Source organism: Drosophila ananassae, chromosome 3R (assembly GCF_017639315.1).
Source record: "Drosophila ananassae strain 14024-0371.13 chromosome 3R, ASM1763931v2, whole genome shotgun sequence".
Taxonomy (NCBI): Eukaryota; Metazoa; Arthropoda; class Insecta; order Diptera; family Drosophilidae; genus Drosophila; species Drosophila ananassae.
Window position 1 is genome coordinate 4287149 of NC_057930.1, and position 15225 is coordinate 4302373.

At 43.5% G+C, this 15225-nt stretch overlaps 3 protein-coding genes across 3 annotated transcripts; all 3 read right to left on the reverse strand.

The window, feature by feature from the left end:
* Positions 1 to 4282: 4282 nt before the first annotated feature.
* Positions 4283 to 5635, reverse strand: LOC123257361. The gene is made up of 2 exons (XM_044716177.1): positions 5527 to 5635; positions 4283 to 4773 (listed from the first exon to the last, which is right to left on the reverse strand). Exons 1-2 carry the CDS (start codon positions 5633 to 5635, stop codon positions 4283 to 4285), a joined length of 600 nt encoding a protein of 199 aa, XP_044572112.1.
* Positions 5636 to 11513: 5878 nt separating this feature from the next.
* LOC123257362 lies at positions 11514 to 13222 on the reverse strand. Its single transcript, XM_044716178.1, has 2 exons — positions 12480 to 13222; positions 11514 to 12180 (listed from the first exon to the last, which is right to left on the reverse strand). The coding sequence occupies exons 1-2, from the start codon at positions 13220 to 13222 to the stop codon at positions 11514 to 11516; spliced, it is 1410 nt and encodes a 469-aa protein (XP_044572113.1).
* LOC123257363 lies at positions 13222 to 14575 on the reverse strand. Its single transcript, XM_044716179.1, has 2 exons — positions 14467 to 14575; positions 13222 to 13712 (listed from the first exon to the last, which is right to left on the reverse strand). Exons 1-2 carry the CDS (start codon positions 14573 to 14575, stop codon positions 13222 to 13224), a joined length of 600 nt encoding a protein of 199 aa, XP_044572114.1.
* Positions 14576 to 15225: the final 650 nt, after the last annotated feature.

Sequence of the window (15225 nt, forward strand, 5' to 3'; positions counted from 1 at the left end):
CCAAAAAATGACCAAAACTAAAAACTTAAATATTTTAAAAACTGAAAGTTTTTTCAAAATTCTAAAAGATGACCATTTGTGGTCAATTGCGTTTATTTCGATATTGAAAAAAAAAAATTTTAACTATGTTCAATTTTAAATAATTTCAAAACGGTAGGTGGTCATTTGAAAATATTGATGGTCATTGTTTATCACACTATTGGAAAACGATTTCAGTAGTTTTTTTTTTTCAAATTTTGTTTTACCTTTGAAAAAAATGAGCTAAACTGAACACTTAAATATTTCAAAAACTAAAAGTTTTTTCAAAATTCTAAAAGATGACCATTGGTGGTCATTTTGGTTTATTTCAATTTAAAAAAAAAAAAATTCAAAAAGTCAAATTTTAAAATTTTCGAAAATTTTTATTTTTGAATATTTTTCAAACGGGAGGTGGTCATTTGTGGTCATTTGATGGGCAATCGATTGCACCCTTTTTTTCCAAAAAATATCATTTTACCCGACCCAACTTCTCGTAGCTAAGTGCAAGGGTATATCAACGTCGCCTCCGACCGAAGTTAGCTTTGAGGTCGGAATTTTAAATCGTTATTTATTCATTGGTTTTAGTAATTTTCTTTGTTTCACTTAAAAATATTGGGTTGTTTTTTAAATTTAATTTTGATTCACGCGACACTTTCTTCATACTTTTTATGTTGTTTTTGAACTTTTTAAATAATTAAAAGTGAGTTGGATATTGTAAATTAGTTAAGAATTAATTTAGAGATAAAAGAAATAAATTTAAAAAATATACTTTTCAAGCTTAACAAAAAAGTTTTGTTTGGCTCAATGTGGCACGCGACAATGAAAAAAACCGATAGTCTGTTAAGAAATTCGTAATAATTAGAAATAACATCGTTTTTTTCCATTTGTGTTTTAATCTTTGGTTATCAGACGATATTAAAAATATTGAATATCAATGCATTTTAACTCTCTTTAGCATGCCATATGTTAGGCATGCAATTAAAGGTAAGGCTCCAATGGCTTCCTTGGGACACACCAGATGCGTCTCAAGCTAGGCATAAGTGAACATCTTTTAAAAAGACTCTTTACTTTATTCCAGTTAAGTAGCTGGAAATTCAAGTAAAGAGATCTGTTCGGAAAATATTATTTTTACTTAAAAGAAATGTACATTTTTTATGTCTTAATGTAATTTGAAAACTGCGGGGAAAATCACACTGCTAACTACTACTTCAAGGATCAACTAAAATCTAAAGGCACCGGGTGCAGATCTAATAACCCCAACTACAATAAAGAAACAGAGGTTATCTGCAAATTCTTTAAAAAGGATTAATGCTTTCCAGAAAAATTGACAAAAAAATATATTATAACCTGGAAAAGCATTAACTAATCCATCGTCTTAGAGACCAATATTTCTGCTACCAGGGGTATCACAACTTTCTGAGAAATACCTTTTAATCTGTATAATATGCATAAGAGCCCAAAGCATTGTCTCGGAACATCTATATGGACTGAACCGGATAAAAACAGAAATACGCACTGCCATAGCACAAATCAAGACCCGACTGCAAAAGTCTACACAAATACAAAGTAATATTTTCGGCGAGATCCAATGCAACATCATCTGTGGTCTTTACTGTAGACTTTCTCAGGGTAGTGTCTTGGGTCCCACTTTGTACTCTACACAGCTGACTCTACGCAGCTAATGAGTGTCTAACTACATCAACATTCGCTGGTGACACCGCCATTCTGAGCCGCTCGAACTGCCTGACTTAAGAAACAGAACAACTAGCGGATCATTTAGTTGAAAGATGGATATCTGACTGGCACATTAAAATTAAGAAAAAAAATATCAAAAGTGTTATATCGTTTACTCACTCATAAGCTTGAGCAATTTACGGATTTTACACCGAAAATTCTTCGAACAATCACAGTGGCACCATGGTATGTTCGAAAGGATATAAGATATAAGACGCCAGTATAAGACGAGATTAAAGCGAACTCATTATACGCCCAAATAATCTCGCTCGGAACCTAACCGTAGTTTCAGACAGAACATCTGCGACGCAACGAATTTAAAGCCCAGCAATTATATTTTATATTATTACAGAAATTATAATTATATTTGATTCGCATGATAAATAAAAAATGACAATAGTTATGTTATCGCCGGGACGTATGGCTCCCACGTTTCTTTAGCAAACACACAATTTTTTAAATTTAATCTTTATTAATCAATATGCGTGCCACGAAAAGTGTGAAAAGCTAAAAAACTTCGTGTTTCTTTCACACGTTAACTTCACCGTATTTCTCTTATTCTTTTTTTCTAGCGATGGCCGACGCTTTGCCTTCTTTTGACCGTTACTAACCTATCGATAAGTTTACATAAGTGTGCTTATTCTAACAATTCAAATTTAAATCAAAAATTCTATTACGGCGGCAACATTCCCTCCCCCGTAATTGATCCCGGTTCTTGGTCAGTTACCATCCTCCAAGCCGACGTCCAAAACAGCTATATTCGTTGCTGGTCGTTCCAAAACGCCGTGCTGGGTCTTTATAGTCACTCGACGAACTTGCCCATCCTTGGCCATCATTGTTTCAATCACTCGTTGTTAAGAGGAGCCCCTTAAATAATGGTGTTACTCCAATGAGTTCCGTTTAAAAACTGTTTTTATTTCTTACAGTTCTCTTACAAGAAACATACATGAAAATCTTAAATCTATTTAAAACTACTTATCAACGAACTGCACGCTGACATGCTATGTGACCCTTTCTTAAGTGCTTCAAGTGCACCACATAAATATTTGGTTAGACTGCAGGAGATCGTCTTTCAAACCATGCTGTTGATTACTTATTCCCATGGTTCCGATCTCTTACATTCTATGTTTGGAATTTTTATCGTGTTCAATGCTTGAACACTCGTCCTTTTAACCACAGGTTCCTGGGTAGAAGCTCATCTACGATGACTACGATGCTCCCAATGGTTATTGGAGGTACCTTTTCAAACCATTTGGTACGCCGGGTTAATACGGGCGCATACTCTTTCATACATCGCTGCCAAAAACGGTCCCCGAAATGGCAAATGTTCTTCAAAATTCCTTTTGTTGTCCGGACGATTCTTTCCCATGCTCCACCCATGTGTGGTGCTCCTGGTGGGTTGAATCGCCACTTTATGCCATCAAACTTAATGGTGATCTTATCGTGCTCGATATTTTTCAGCTGCTCTCGCACGGCTTTTTCCGTGGCTCTGAAGTTCGTAGAATTGTCTGAGAATATTTCCTTTGGTGTCCCTCGAAGCGCCATAAAATTGGAGAGGCACTTGATGCATGAACTTGTGTCAAGACTATGGGCGATCTCAAAATGCACCGCGCGCAACGTGAGGCAGGTGAACAGAGCTACCCATCTCTTCTCCTAGCGCCTGCCGACGTTCACCAATAACGGGCCAAAATAATCTATGCCTGTGTAGGTAAACGGTCTCTGGAAGCTTCCTATTCTCGCTCTCGGAATCGGTGCCATCTGGGGTGGTCTGGGAACTGCACTGTCAACCTTGTATCATAGCATGTACTATGCACGGATTTGTACAACACTCGGAGGCGGCTGATGTAAAACGAAGCCTTAATGTCGTTTATTGCCGTCTCGTGAGCGAGATGATGGTACTTCTCGTGAAAGCTTCTCACTATTAGGTTAGTTATCCGGCATCCTGGAGCTAGTATAATTACGTCTTCAGCTATGTCAATTGAGTTCAGTCTGCTTCTAGTCCGCAGTACTCCATCGTTGTCTAGATATGAGTTCAATCCGACCAATCTGTTTCCTCTGTGCAGCGCCGCTCCCACGGATAGCGCTTTCAACTCTTCGGCGAAGGCGATGGCTTGAGATTGCTTATAAAGTAACATCTTCGCCTTGCTCACATGGGCCATCATCGTGGCTGCTGGCATGTCTTGCTCGGCCAATTTCGCTCGTAACCGATCGACGAACAGGAGTATTAGCGCCACTGCTCTATACAACCGCCGCCAGTTCGAGAAACAGTGCGCATTGAACGTAACCGCTGATCTCGAACGCGTTGTCATCACATGCTTCCGTATTTCTGAAGTATCGATGATGCTCTCCTGCTTTGTCGGTAGTGGCCAATGGCTGGATTCAGCTTTTAGGAACCCAGGGCCCGTTATCCACGTCTTCTGCTGGGTTTGGTCGGTGATCTTTGTAGCTCCGTCTGCTACGTTCAGCTTCGAGGGGACCCACCGCCATTGCTCGACTGGCGTTGTTTCCAGGATTTCAGCGACTCTGTGCATCACGAACTGATGAAAGTTAGGGGGTCCATAGTTAGCCACTGCAGTACTGTCTTTGAATCCGACCAGTATGTGGCGTTGTCGATTCGCAGGTTGCGCGTGCTCATCACCTTGTGGGCTAAGCGTGCTCCCATAACTGCTGCCTGCAGCTCCATACGAGGAATCGAAAGTTGTTTTAAAGGTGCCACCTTCGACTTCGCTATCACCAAAGAGACGTCGAACTTGTCATCCATTGCTACACGCAAGTAGAAAACATCAGAATACGCATACTCGCTGGCGTCGACGAATGTGTGGAGCTCCGTTTGACGTGGATCTGATGTGTCTGGGGAAAAGCATCTAGGCACCTCGAAAATCCTGATCTGCTCTAAAAGAGTTTTCCAAAGGCGCCAGTCTTCCAGAATCTTCTCGGGCAGCTCTTGATCCCAGTCAATATTTAGCCGCCATATATGCTGGAGAAGTATTTTCAGCCCAATCGTCTGGCACGACAAGAATCCTAATGGATCGAAGATCGACATAAGGACTTGCAGAACTTCTCGCTTGGTCGGGACTACGTTCTCTGCCAGGACGTCGCGTTTCAGTCTTGCAAATCTGCAGAGAAACTTAAACACATCCTTATGTGGGTCCCAGGACGCACTAAGTATCTTTTCAGTCTAACAAAAATCCACAGGTTATTGGCTACCAACATTGCCATTACTTTGCAAGCTCTTAAGGACTTCTTTTGAATTTAACGACCAGTTACGGAACTCGAATCCACCTCTTCGAACTCATTATACACCCAAATAATCTCGCTCGGAACCTAACCGTAGTTTCAGACAGAACATCTGCAACGCAACGAATTTAAAGCCCAGCAATTATATTTTATATTATTACAGAAATTATAATTATATTTGATCGCATGATAAATAAAAAATGACAATAGTTAAGTTATCGCCGGGACGTATGGCTCCCACGTTTCTTTAGCAAACACACAATTTTTTAATTATAATCTTTATTAATCAATATGCGTGCCACGAAAAAAGGGAAAAGCTAAAAAACTTCGTGTTTCTTTCACACGTTAACTTCACCGTATTTCTCTTATTCTTTTTTTCTAGCGATGGCCGACGCTTTGCCTTCTTTTGACCGTTACTAACCTATCGATAAGTTTACATAAGTGTGCTTATTCTAACAATTCAAATTTAAATCAAAAATTCTATTACGGCGGCAACATTCCCTCCCCCGTAATTGATCCCGGTTCTTGGTCAGTTACCATCCTCCAAGCCGACGTCCAAAACAGCTATATTCGTTGCTGGTCGTTCCAAAACGCCGTGCTGGGTCTTTATAGTCACTCGACGAACTTGCCCATCCTTGGCCATCATTGTTTCAATCACTCGTTGTTAAGAGGAGCCCCTTAAATAATGGTGTTACTCCAATGAGTTCCGTTTAAAAACGGTTTTTATTTCTTACAGTTCTCTTACAAGAAACATACATGAAAATCTTAAATCTATTTAAAACTACTTATCAACGAACTGCACGCTGACATGCTATGTGACCCTTTCTTAAGTGCTTCAAGTGCACCACATAAATATTTGGTTAGACTGCAGGAGATCGTCTTTCAAACCATGCTGTTGATTACTTATTCCCATGGTTCCGATCTCTTACATTCTATGTTTGGAATTTTTATCGTGTTCAATGCTTGAACACTCGTCCTTTTAACCACAGGTTCCTGGGTAGAAGCTCATCTACGATGACTACGATGCTCCCAATGGTTATTGGAGGTACCTTTTCAAACCATTTGGTACGCCGGGTTAATACGGGCGCATACTCTTTCATCCATCGCTGCCAAAAACGGTCCCCGAAATGGCAAATGTTCTTCAAAATTCCTTTTGTTGTCCGGACGATTCTTTCCCATGCTCCACCCATGTGTGGTGCTCCTGGTGGGTTGAATCGCCACTTTATGCCATCAAACTTAAAGGTGATCTTATCGTGCTCGATATTTTTCAGCTGCTCTCGCACGGCTTTTTCCGCGGCTCTGAAGTTCGTAGAATTGTCTGAGAATATTTCCTTTGGTGTCCCTCGAAGCGCCATAAAATTGGAGAGGCACTTGATGCATGAACTTGTGTCAAGACTATGGGCGATCTCAAAATGCACCGCGCGCAACGTGAGGCAGGTGAACAGAGCTACCCATCTCTTCTCCTAGCGCCTGCCGACGTTCACCAATAACGGGCCAAAATAATCTATGCCTGTGTAGGTAAACGGTCTCTGGAAGCTTCCTATTCTCGCTCTCGGAATCGGTGCCATCTGGGGTGGTCTGGGAACTGCACTGTCAACCTTGTATCATTGGCATGTACTATGCACGGATTTGTACAACACTCGGAGGCGGCTCATGTAAAACGAAGCCTTGATGTCGTTTATTGCCGTCTCGTGAGCGAGATGATGGTACTTCTCGTGAAAGCTTCTCACTATTAGGTTAGTTATCCGGCATCCTGGAGCTAGTATAATTAAGTCTTCAGCTATGTCAATTGAGTTCAGTCTGCTTCTAGTCCGCAGTACTCCATCGTTGTCTAGATATGAGTTCAATCCGATAAATCTGTTTCCTCTGTGCAGCGCCGCTCCCACGGATAGCGCTTTCAACTCTTCGGCGAAGGCGATGGCTTGAGATTGCTTATAAAGTAACATCTTCGCCTTGCTCACATGGGCCATCATCGTGGATGCTGGCATGTCTTGCTCGGCCAATTTCGCTCGTAACCGATCGACGAACAGGAGTATTAGCGCCAGTGCTCTATACAACCGCCGCCAGTTCGAGAAACAGTGCGCATTGAACGTAACCGCTGATCTCGAACGCGTTGCCATCACATGCTTCCGTATTTCTGAAGTATCGATGATGCTCTCCTGCTTTGTCGGTAGTGGCCAATGGCTGGATTCAGCTTTTAGGAACTCAGGGCCCGTTATCCACGTCTTCTGCTGGGTTTGGTCGGTGATCTTTGTAGCTCCGTCTGCTACGTTCAGCTTCGAGGGGACCCACCGCCATTGCTCGACTGGCGTTGTTTCCAGGATTTCAGCGACTCTGTGCATCACGAACTGATGAAAGTTAGGGGGTCCATAGTTAGCCACTGCAGTACTGTCTTTGAATCCGACCAGTATGTGGCGTTGTCGATTCGCAGGTTGCGCGTGCTCATCACCTTGTGGGCTAAGGTTGCTCCCATAACTGCTGCCTGCAGCTCCATACGAGGAATCGAAAGTTGTTTTAAAGGTGCCACCTTCGACTTCGCTATCACCAAAGAGACGTCGAACTTGTCATCCATTGCTACACGCAAGTAGAAAACATCAGAATACGCATACTCGCTGGCGTCGACGAATGTGTGGAGCTCCGTTTGACGTGGATCTGATGTGTCTGGGGAAAAGCATCTAGGCACCTCGAAAATTCTGATCTGCTCTAAAAGAGTTTTCCAAAGGCGCCAGTCTTCCAGAATCTTCTCGGGCAGCTCCTGATCCCAGTCAATATTTAGCCACCATATACGCTGGAGAAGTATTTTCAGCCCAATCGTCTGGCACGACAAGAATCCTAATGGATCGAAGATCGACATAAGGACTTGCAGAACTTCTCGCTTGGTCGGGACTACGTTCTCTGCCAGGACGTCGCGTTTCAGTCTTGCAAATCTGCAGAGAAACTTAAACACATCCTTATGTGGGTTCCAGGACGCACTAAGTATCTTTTCAGTCTAACAAAAATCCACAGGTTATTGGCTACCAACATTGCCATTACTTTGCAAGCTCTTAAGGACTTCTTTTGAATTTAACGACCAGTTACGGAACTCGAATCCACCTCTTCGAACTCATTATACACCCAAATAATCTCGCTCGGAACCTAACCGTAGTTTCAGACAGAACATCTGCAACGCAACGAATTTAAAGCCCAGCAATTATATTTTATATTATTACAGAAATTATAATTATATTTGATTCGCATGATAAATAAAAAATGACAATAGTTATGTTATCGCCGGGACGTATGGCTCCCACGTTTCTTTAGCAAACACACAATTTTTTAATTATAATCTTTATTAATCAATATGCGTGCCACGAAAAGTGTGAAAAGCTAAAAAACTTCGTGTTTCTTTCACACGTTAACTTCACCGTATTTCTCTTATTCTTTTTTTCTAGCGATGGCCGACGCTTTGCCTTCTTTTGGCCGTTACTAACCTATCGATAAGTTTACATAAGTGTGCTTATTCTAACAATTCAAATTTAAATCAAAAATTCTATTACGGCGGCAACATTCCCTCCCCCGTAATTGATCTCGGTTCGTGGTCAGTTACCATCCTCCAAGCCGACGTCCGAAACAGCTATATTCGTTGCTGGTCGTTCCAAAACGCCGTGCTGGGTCTTTATAGTCACTCGTCGAACTTGCCCATCCTTGGCCATCATTGTCTCAATCACTCGTCCTTTTAACCACAAGTTCCTGGGTAGAAGCTCATCTACGATGACTACGATGCTCCCAATGGTTATTGGAGGTACCTTTTCAAACCATTTGGTACGCCGGGTTAATACGGTCGCATACTCTTTCATCCATCGCTGCCAAAAACGGTCCCAGAAGCGCTGAGTCTCAATCCATCTACGCTGCAGATACATCCCTTCTTTTGGCAGTGGCTTGTATCCATTCGCTGACCCCAACAGTGGGTGGTTCGGAGTCAGAGCGGCGTCATCCTCAGTGTCCAGACTTACGAACGTTAGCGGTCGCGAGTTGATGATAAATTGTGCCTCAATTAATGCGATTCTCAGGCCCTCGTCATTGAAGGAGTAGTTTGGGCAAATGTTCTTCAAAATTCCTTTTGTTGTCCGGACGATTCTTTCCCATGCTCCACCCATGTGTGGTGCTCCTGGTGGGTTGAATCGCCACTTTATGCCATCAAACTTAAAGGTGATCTTATCGTGCTCGATATTTTTCAGCTGCTCTCGCACGGCTTTTTCCGCGGCTCTGAAGTTCGTAGAATTGTCTGAGAATATTTCCTTTGGTGTCCCTCGAAGCGCCATAAAATTGGAGAGGCACTTGATGCATGAACTTGTGTCAAGACTATGGGCGATCTCAAAATGCACCGCGCGCAACGTGAGGCAGGTGAACAGAGCTACCCATCTCTTCTCCTAGCGCCTGCCGACGTTCACCAATAACGGGCCAAAATAATCTATGCCTGTGTAGGTAAACGGTCTCTGGAAGCTTCCTATTCTCGCTCTCGGAATCGGTGCCATCTGGGGTGGTCTGGGAACTGCACTGTCAACCTTGTATCATTGGCATGTACTATGCACGGATTTGTACAACACTCGGAGGCGGCTCATGTAAAACGAAGCCTTGATGTCGTTTATTGCCGTCTCGTGAGCGAGATGATGGTACTTCTCGTGAAAGCTTCTCACTATTAGGTTAGTTATCCGGCATCCTGGAGCTAGTATAATTAAGTCTTCAGCTATGTCAATTGAGTTCAGTCTGCTTCTAGTCCGCAGTACTCCATCGTTGTCTAGATATGAGTTCAATCCGATAAATCTGTTTCCTCTGTGCAGCGCCGCTCCCACGGATAGCGCTTTCAACTCTTCGGCGAAGGCGATGGCTTGAGATTGCTTATAAAGTAACATCTTCGCCTTGCTCACATGGGCCATCATCGTGGATGCTGGCATGTCTTGCTCGGCCAATTTCGCTCGTAACCGATCGACGAACAGGAGTATTAGCGCCAGTGCTCTATACAACCGCCGCCAGTTCGAGAAACAGTGCGCATTGAACGTAACCGCTGATCTCGAACGCGTTGCCATCACATGCTTCCGTATTTCTGAAGTATCGATGATGCTCTCCTGCTTTGTCGGTAGTGGCCAATGGCTGGATTCAGCTTTTAGGAACTCAGGGCCCGTTATCCACGTCTTCTGCTGGGTTTGGTCGGTGATCTTTGTAGCTCCGTCTGCTACGTTCAGCTTCGAGGGGACCCACCGCCATTGCTCGACTGGCGTTGTTTCCAGGATTTCAGCGACTCTGTGCATCACGAACTGATGAAAGTTAGGGGGTCCATAGTTAGCCACTGCAGTACTGTCTTTGAATCCGACCAGTATGTGGCGTTGTCGATTCGCAGGTTGCGCGTGCTCATCACCTTGTGGGCTAAGGTTGCTCCCATAACTGCTGCCTGCAGCTCCATACGAGGAATCGAAAGTTGTTTTAAAGGTGCCACCTTCGACTTCGCTATCACCAAAGAGACGTCGAACTTGTCATCCATTGCTACACGCAAGTAGAAAACATCAGAATACGCATACTCGCTGGCGTCGACGAATGTGTGGAGCTCCGTTTGACGTGGATCTGATGTGTCTGGGGAAAAGCATCTAGGCACCTCGAAAATTCTGATCTGCTCTAAAAGAGTTTTCCAAAGGCGCCAGTCTTCCAGAATCTTCTCGGGCAGCTCCTGATCCCAGTCAATATTTAGCCACCATATACGCTGGAGAAGTATTTTCAGCCCAATCGTCTGGCACGACAAGAATCCTAATGGATCGAAGATCGACATAAGGACTTGCAGAACTTCTCGCTTGGTCGGGACTACGTTCTCTGCCAGGACGTCGCGTTTCAGTCTTGCAAATCTGCAGAGAAACTTAAACACATCCTTATGTGGGTTCCAGGACGCACTAAGTATCTTTTCAGTCTAACAAAAATCCACAGGTTATTGGCTACCAACATTGCCATTACTTTGCAAGCTCTTAAGGACTTCTTTTGAATTTAACGACCAGTTACGGAACTCGAATCCACCTCTTCGAACTCATTATACACCCAAATAATCTCGCTCGGAACCTAACCGTAGTTTCAGACAGAACATCTGCAACGCAACGAATTTAAAGCCCAGCAATTATATTTTATATTATTACAGAAATTATAATTATATTTGATTCGCATGATAAATAAAAAATGACAATAGTTATGTTATCGCCGGGACGTATGGCTCCCACGTTTCTTTAGCAAACACACAATTTTTTAATTATAATCTTTATTAATCAATATGCGTGCCACGAAAAGTGTGAAAAGCTAAAAAACTTCGTGTTTCTTTCACACGTTAACTTCACCGTATTTCTCTTATTCTTTTTTTCTAGCGATGGCCGACGCTTTGCCTTCTTTTGGCCGTTACTAACCTATCGATAAGTTTACATAAGTGTGCTTATTCTAACAATTCAAATTTAAATCAAAAATTCTATTACGGCGGCAACATTCCCTCCCCCGTAATTGATCTCGGTTCGTGGTCAGTTACCATCCTCCAAGCCGACGTCCGAAACAGCTATATTCGTTGCTGGTCGTTCCAAAACGCCGTGCTGGGTCTTTATAGTCACTCGTCGAACTTGCCCATCCTTGGCCATCATTGTCTCAATCACTCGTCCTTTTAACCACAAGTTCCTGGGTAGAAGCTCATCTACGATGACTACGATGCTCCCAATGGTTATTGGAGGTACCTTTTCAAACCATTTGGTACGCCGGGTTAATACGGTCGCATACTCTTTCATCCATCGCTGCCAAAAACGGTCCCAGAAGCGCTGAGTCTCAATCCATCTACGCTGCAGATACATCCCTTCTTTTGGCAGTGGCTTGTATCCATTCGCTGACCCCAACAGTGGGTGGTTCGGAGTCAGAGCGGCGTCATCCTCAGTGTCCAGACTTACGAACGTTAGCGGTCGCGAGTTGATGATAAATTGTGCCTCAATTAATGCGATTCTCAGGCCCTCGTCATTGAAGGAGTAGTTTGGGCAAATGTTCTTCAAAATTCCTTTTGTTGTCCGGACGATTCTTTCCCATGCTCCACCCATGTGTGGTGCTCCTGGTGGGTTGAATCGCCACTTTATGCCATCAAACTTAATGGTGATCTTATCGTGCTCGATATTTTTCAGCTGCTCTCGCACGGCTTTTTCCGTGGCTCTGAAGTTCGTAGAATTGTCTGAGAATATTTCCTTTGGTGTACCTCGAAGCGCCATAAAATTGGAGAGGCACTTGATGCATGAACTTGTGTCAAGACTATGGGCGATCTCAAAATGCACCGCGCGCAACGTGAGGCAGGTGAACAGAGCTACCCATCTCTTCTCCTAGCGCCTGCCGACGTTCACCAATAACGGGCCAAAATAATCTATGCCTGTGTAGGTAAACGGTCTCTGGAAGCTTCCTATTCTCGCTCTCGGAATCGGTGCCATCTGGGGTGGTCTGGGAACTGCACAGTCAACCTTGTATCATAGCATGTACTATGCACGGATTTGTACAACACTCGGAGGCGGCTGATGTAAAACGAAGCCTTAATGTCGTTTATTGCCGTCTCGTGAGCGAGATGATGGTACTTCTCGTGAAAGCTTCTCACTATTAGGTTAGTTATCCGGCATCCTGGAGCTAGTATAATTACGTCTTCAGCTATGTCAATTGAGTTCAGTCTGCTTCTAGTCCGCAGTACTCCATCGTTGTCTAGATATGAGTTCAATCCGACCAATCTGTTTCCTCTGTGCAGCGCCGCTCCCACGGATAGGGCTTTCAACTCTTCGGCGAAGGCGATGGCTTGAGATTGCTTATAAAGTAACATCTTCGCCTTGCTCACATGGGCCATCATCGTGGCTGCTGGCATGTCTTGCTCGGCCAATTTCGCTCGTAACCGATCGACGAACAGGAGTATTAGCGCCACTGCTCTATACAACCGCCGCCAGTTCGAGAAACAGTGCGCATTGAACGTAACCGCTGATCTCGAACGCGTTGTCATCACATGCTTCCGTATTTCTGAAGTATCGATGATGCTCTCCTGCTTTGTCGGTAGTGGCCAATGGCTGGATTCAGCTTTTAGGAACCCAGGGCCCGTTATCCACGTCTTCTGCTGGGTTTGGTCGGTGATCTTTGTAGCTCCGTCTGCTACGTTCAGCTTCGAGGGGACCCACCGCCATTGCTCGACTGGCGTTGTTTCCAGGATTTCAGCGACTCTGTGCATCACGAACTGATGAAAGTTAGGGGGTCCATAGTTAGCCACTGCAGTACTGTCTTTGAATCCGACCAGTATGTGGCGTTGTCGATTCGCAGGTTGCGCGTGCTCATCACCTTGTGGGCTAAGCGTGCTCCCATAACTGCTGCCTGCAGCTCCATACGAGGAATCGAAAGTTGTTTTAAAGGTGCCACCTTCGACTTCGCTATCACCAAAGAGACGTCGAACTTGTCATCCATTGCTACACGCAAGTAGAAAACATCAGAATACGCATACTCGCTGGCGTCGACGAATGTGTGGAGCTCCGTTTGACGTGGATCTGATGTGTCTGGGGAAAAGCATCTAGGCACCTCGAAAATCCTGATCTGCTCTAAAAGAGTTTTCCAAAGGCGCCAGTCTTCCAGAATCTTCTCGGGCAGCTCTTGATCCCAGTCAATATTTAGCCGCCATATATGCTGGAGAAGTATTTTCAGCCCAATCGTCTGGCACGACAAGAATCCTAATGGATCGAAGATCGACATAAGGACTTGCAGAACTTCTCGCTTGGTCGGGACTACGTTCTCTGCCAGGACGTCGCGTTTCAGTCTTGCAAATCTGCAGAGAAACTTAAACACATCCTTATGTGGGTCCCAGGACGCACTAAGTATCTTTTCAGTCTAACAAAAATCCACAGGTTATTGGCTACCAACATTGCCATTACTTTGCAAGCTCTTAAGGACTTCTTTTGAATTTAACGACCAGTTACGGAACTCGAATCCACCTCTTCGAACTCATTATACACCCAAATAATCTCGCTCGGAACCTAACCGTAGTTTCAGACAGAACATCTGCAACGCAACGAATTTAAAGCCCAGCAATTATATTTTATATTATTACAGAAATTATAATTATATTTGATCGCATGATAAATAAAAAATGACAATAGTTAAGTTATCGCCGGGACGTATGGCTCCCACGTTTTCTTTAGCAAACACACAATTTTTTAATTATAATCTTTATTAATCAATATGCGTGCCACGAAAAAAGGGAAAAGCTAAAAAACTTCGTGTTTCTTTCACACGTTAACTTCACCGTATTTCTCTTATTCTTTTTTTCTAGCGATGGCCGACGCTTTGCCTTCTTTTGACCGTTACTAACCTATCGATAAGTTTACATAAGTGTGCTTATTCTAACAATTCAAATTTAAATCAAAAATTCTATTACGGCGGCAACATTCCCTCCCCCGTAATTGATCCCGGTTCTTGGTCAGTTACCATCCTCCAAGCCGACGTCCAAAACAGCTATATTCGTTGCTGGTCGTTCCAAAACGCCGTGCTGGGTCTTTATAGTCACTCGACGAACTTGCCCATCCTTGGCCATCATTGTTTCAATCACTCGTTGTTAAGAGGAGCCCCTTAAATAATGGTGTTACTCCAATGAGTTCCGTTTAAAAACTGTTTTTATTTCTTACAGTTCTCTTACAAGAAACATACATGAAAATCTTAAATCTATTTAAAACTACTTATCAACGAACTGCACGCTGACATGCTATGTGACCCTTTCTTAAGTGCTTCAAGTGCACCACATAAATATTTGGTTAGACTGCAGGAGATCGTCTTTCAAACCATGCTGTTGATTACTTATTCCCATGGTTCCGATCTCTTACATTCTATGTTTGGAATTTTTATCGTGTTCAATGCTTGAACACTCGTCCTTTTAACCACAGGTTCCTGGGTAGAAGCTCATCTACGATGACTACGATGCTCCCAATGGTTATTGGAGGTACCTTTTCAAACCATTTGGTACGCCGGGTTAATACGGGCGCATACTCTTTCATACATCGCTGCCAAAAACGGTCCCCGAAATGGCAAATGTTCTTCAAAATTCCTTTTGTTGTCCGGACGATTCTTTCCCATGCTCCACCCATGTGTGGTGCTCCTGGTGGGTTGAATCGCCACTTTATGCCATCAAACTTAATGGTGATCTTATCGTGCTCGATATTTTTCAGCTGCTCTCGCACGGCTTTTTCCGTG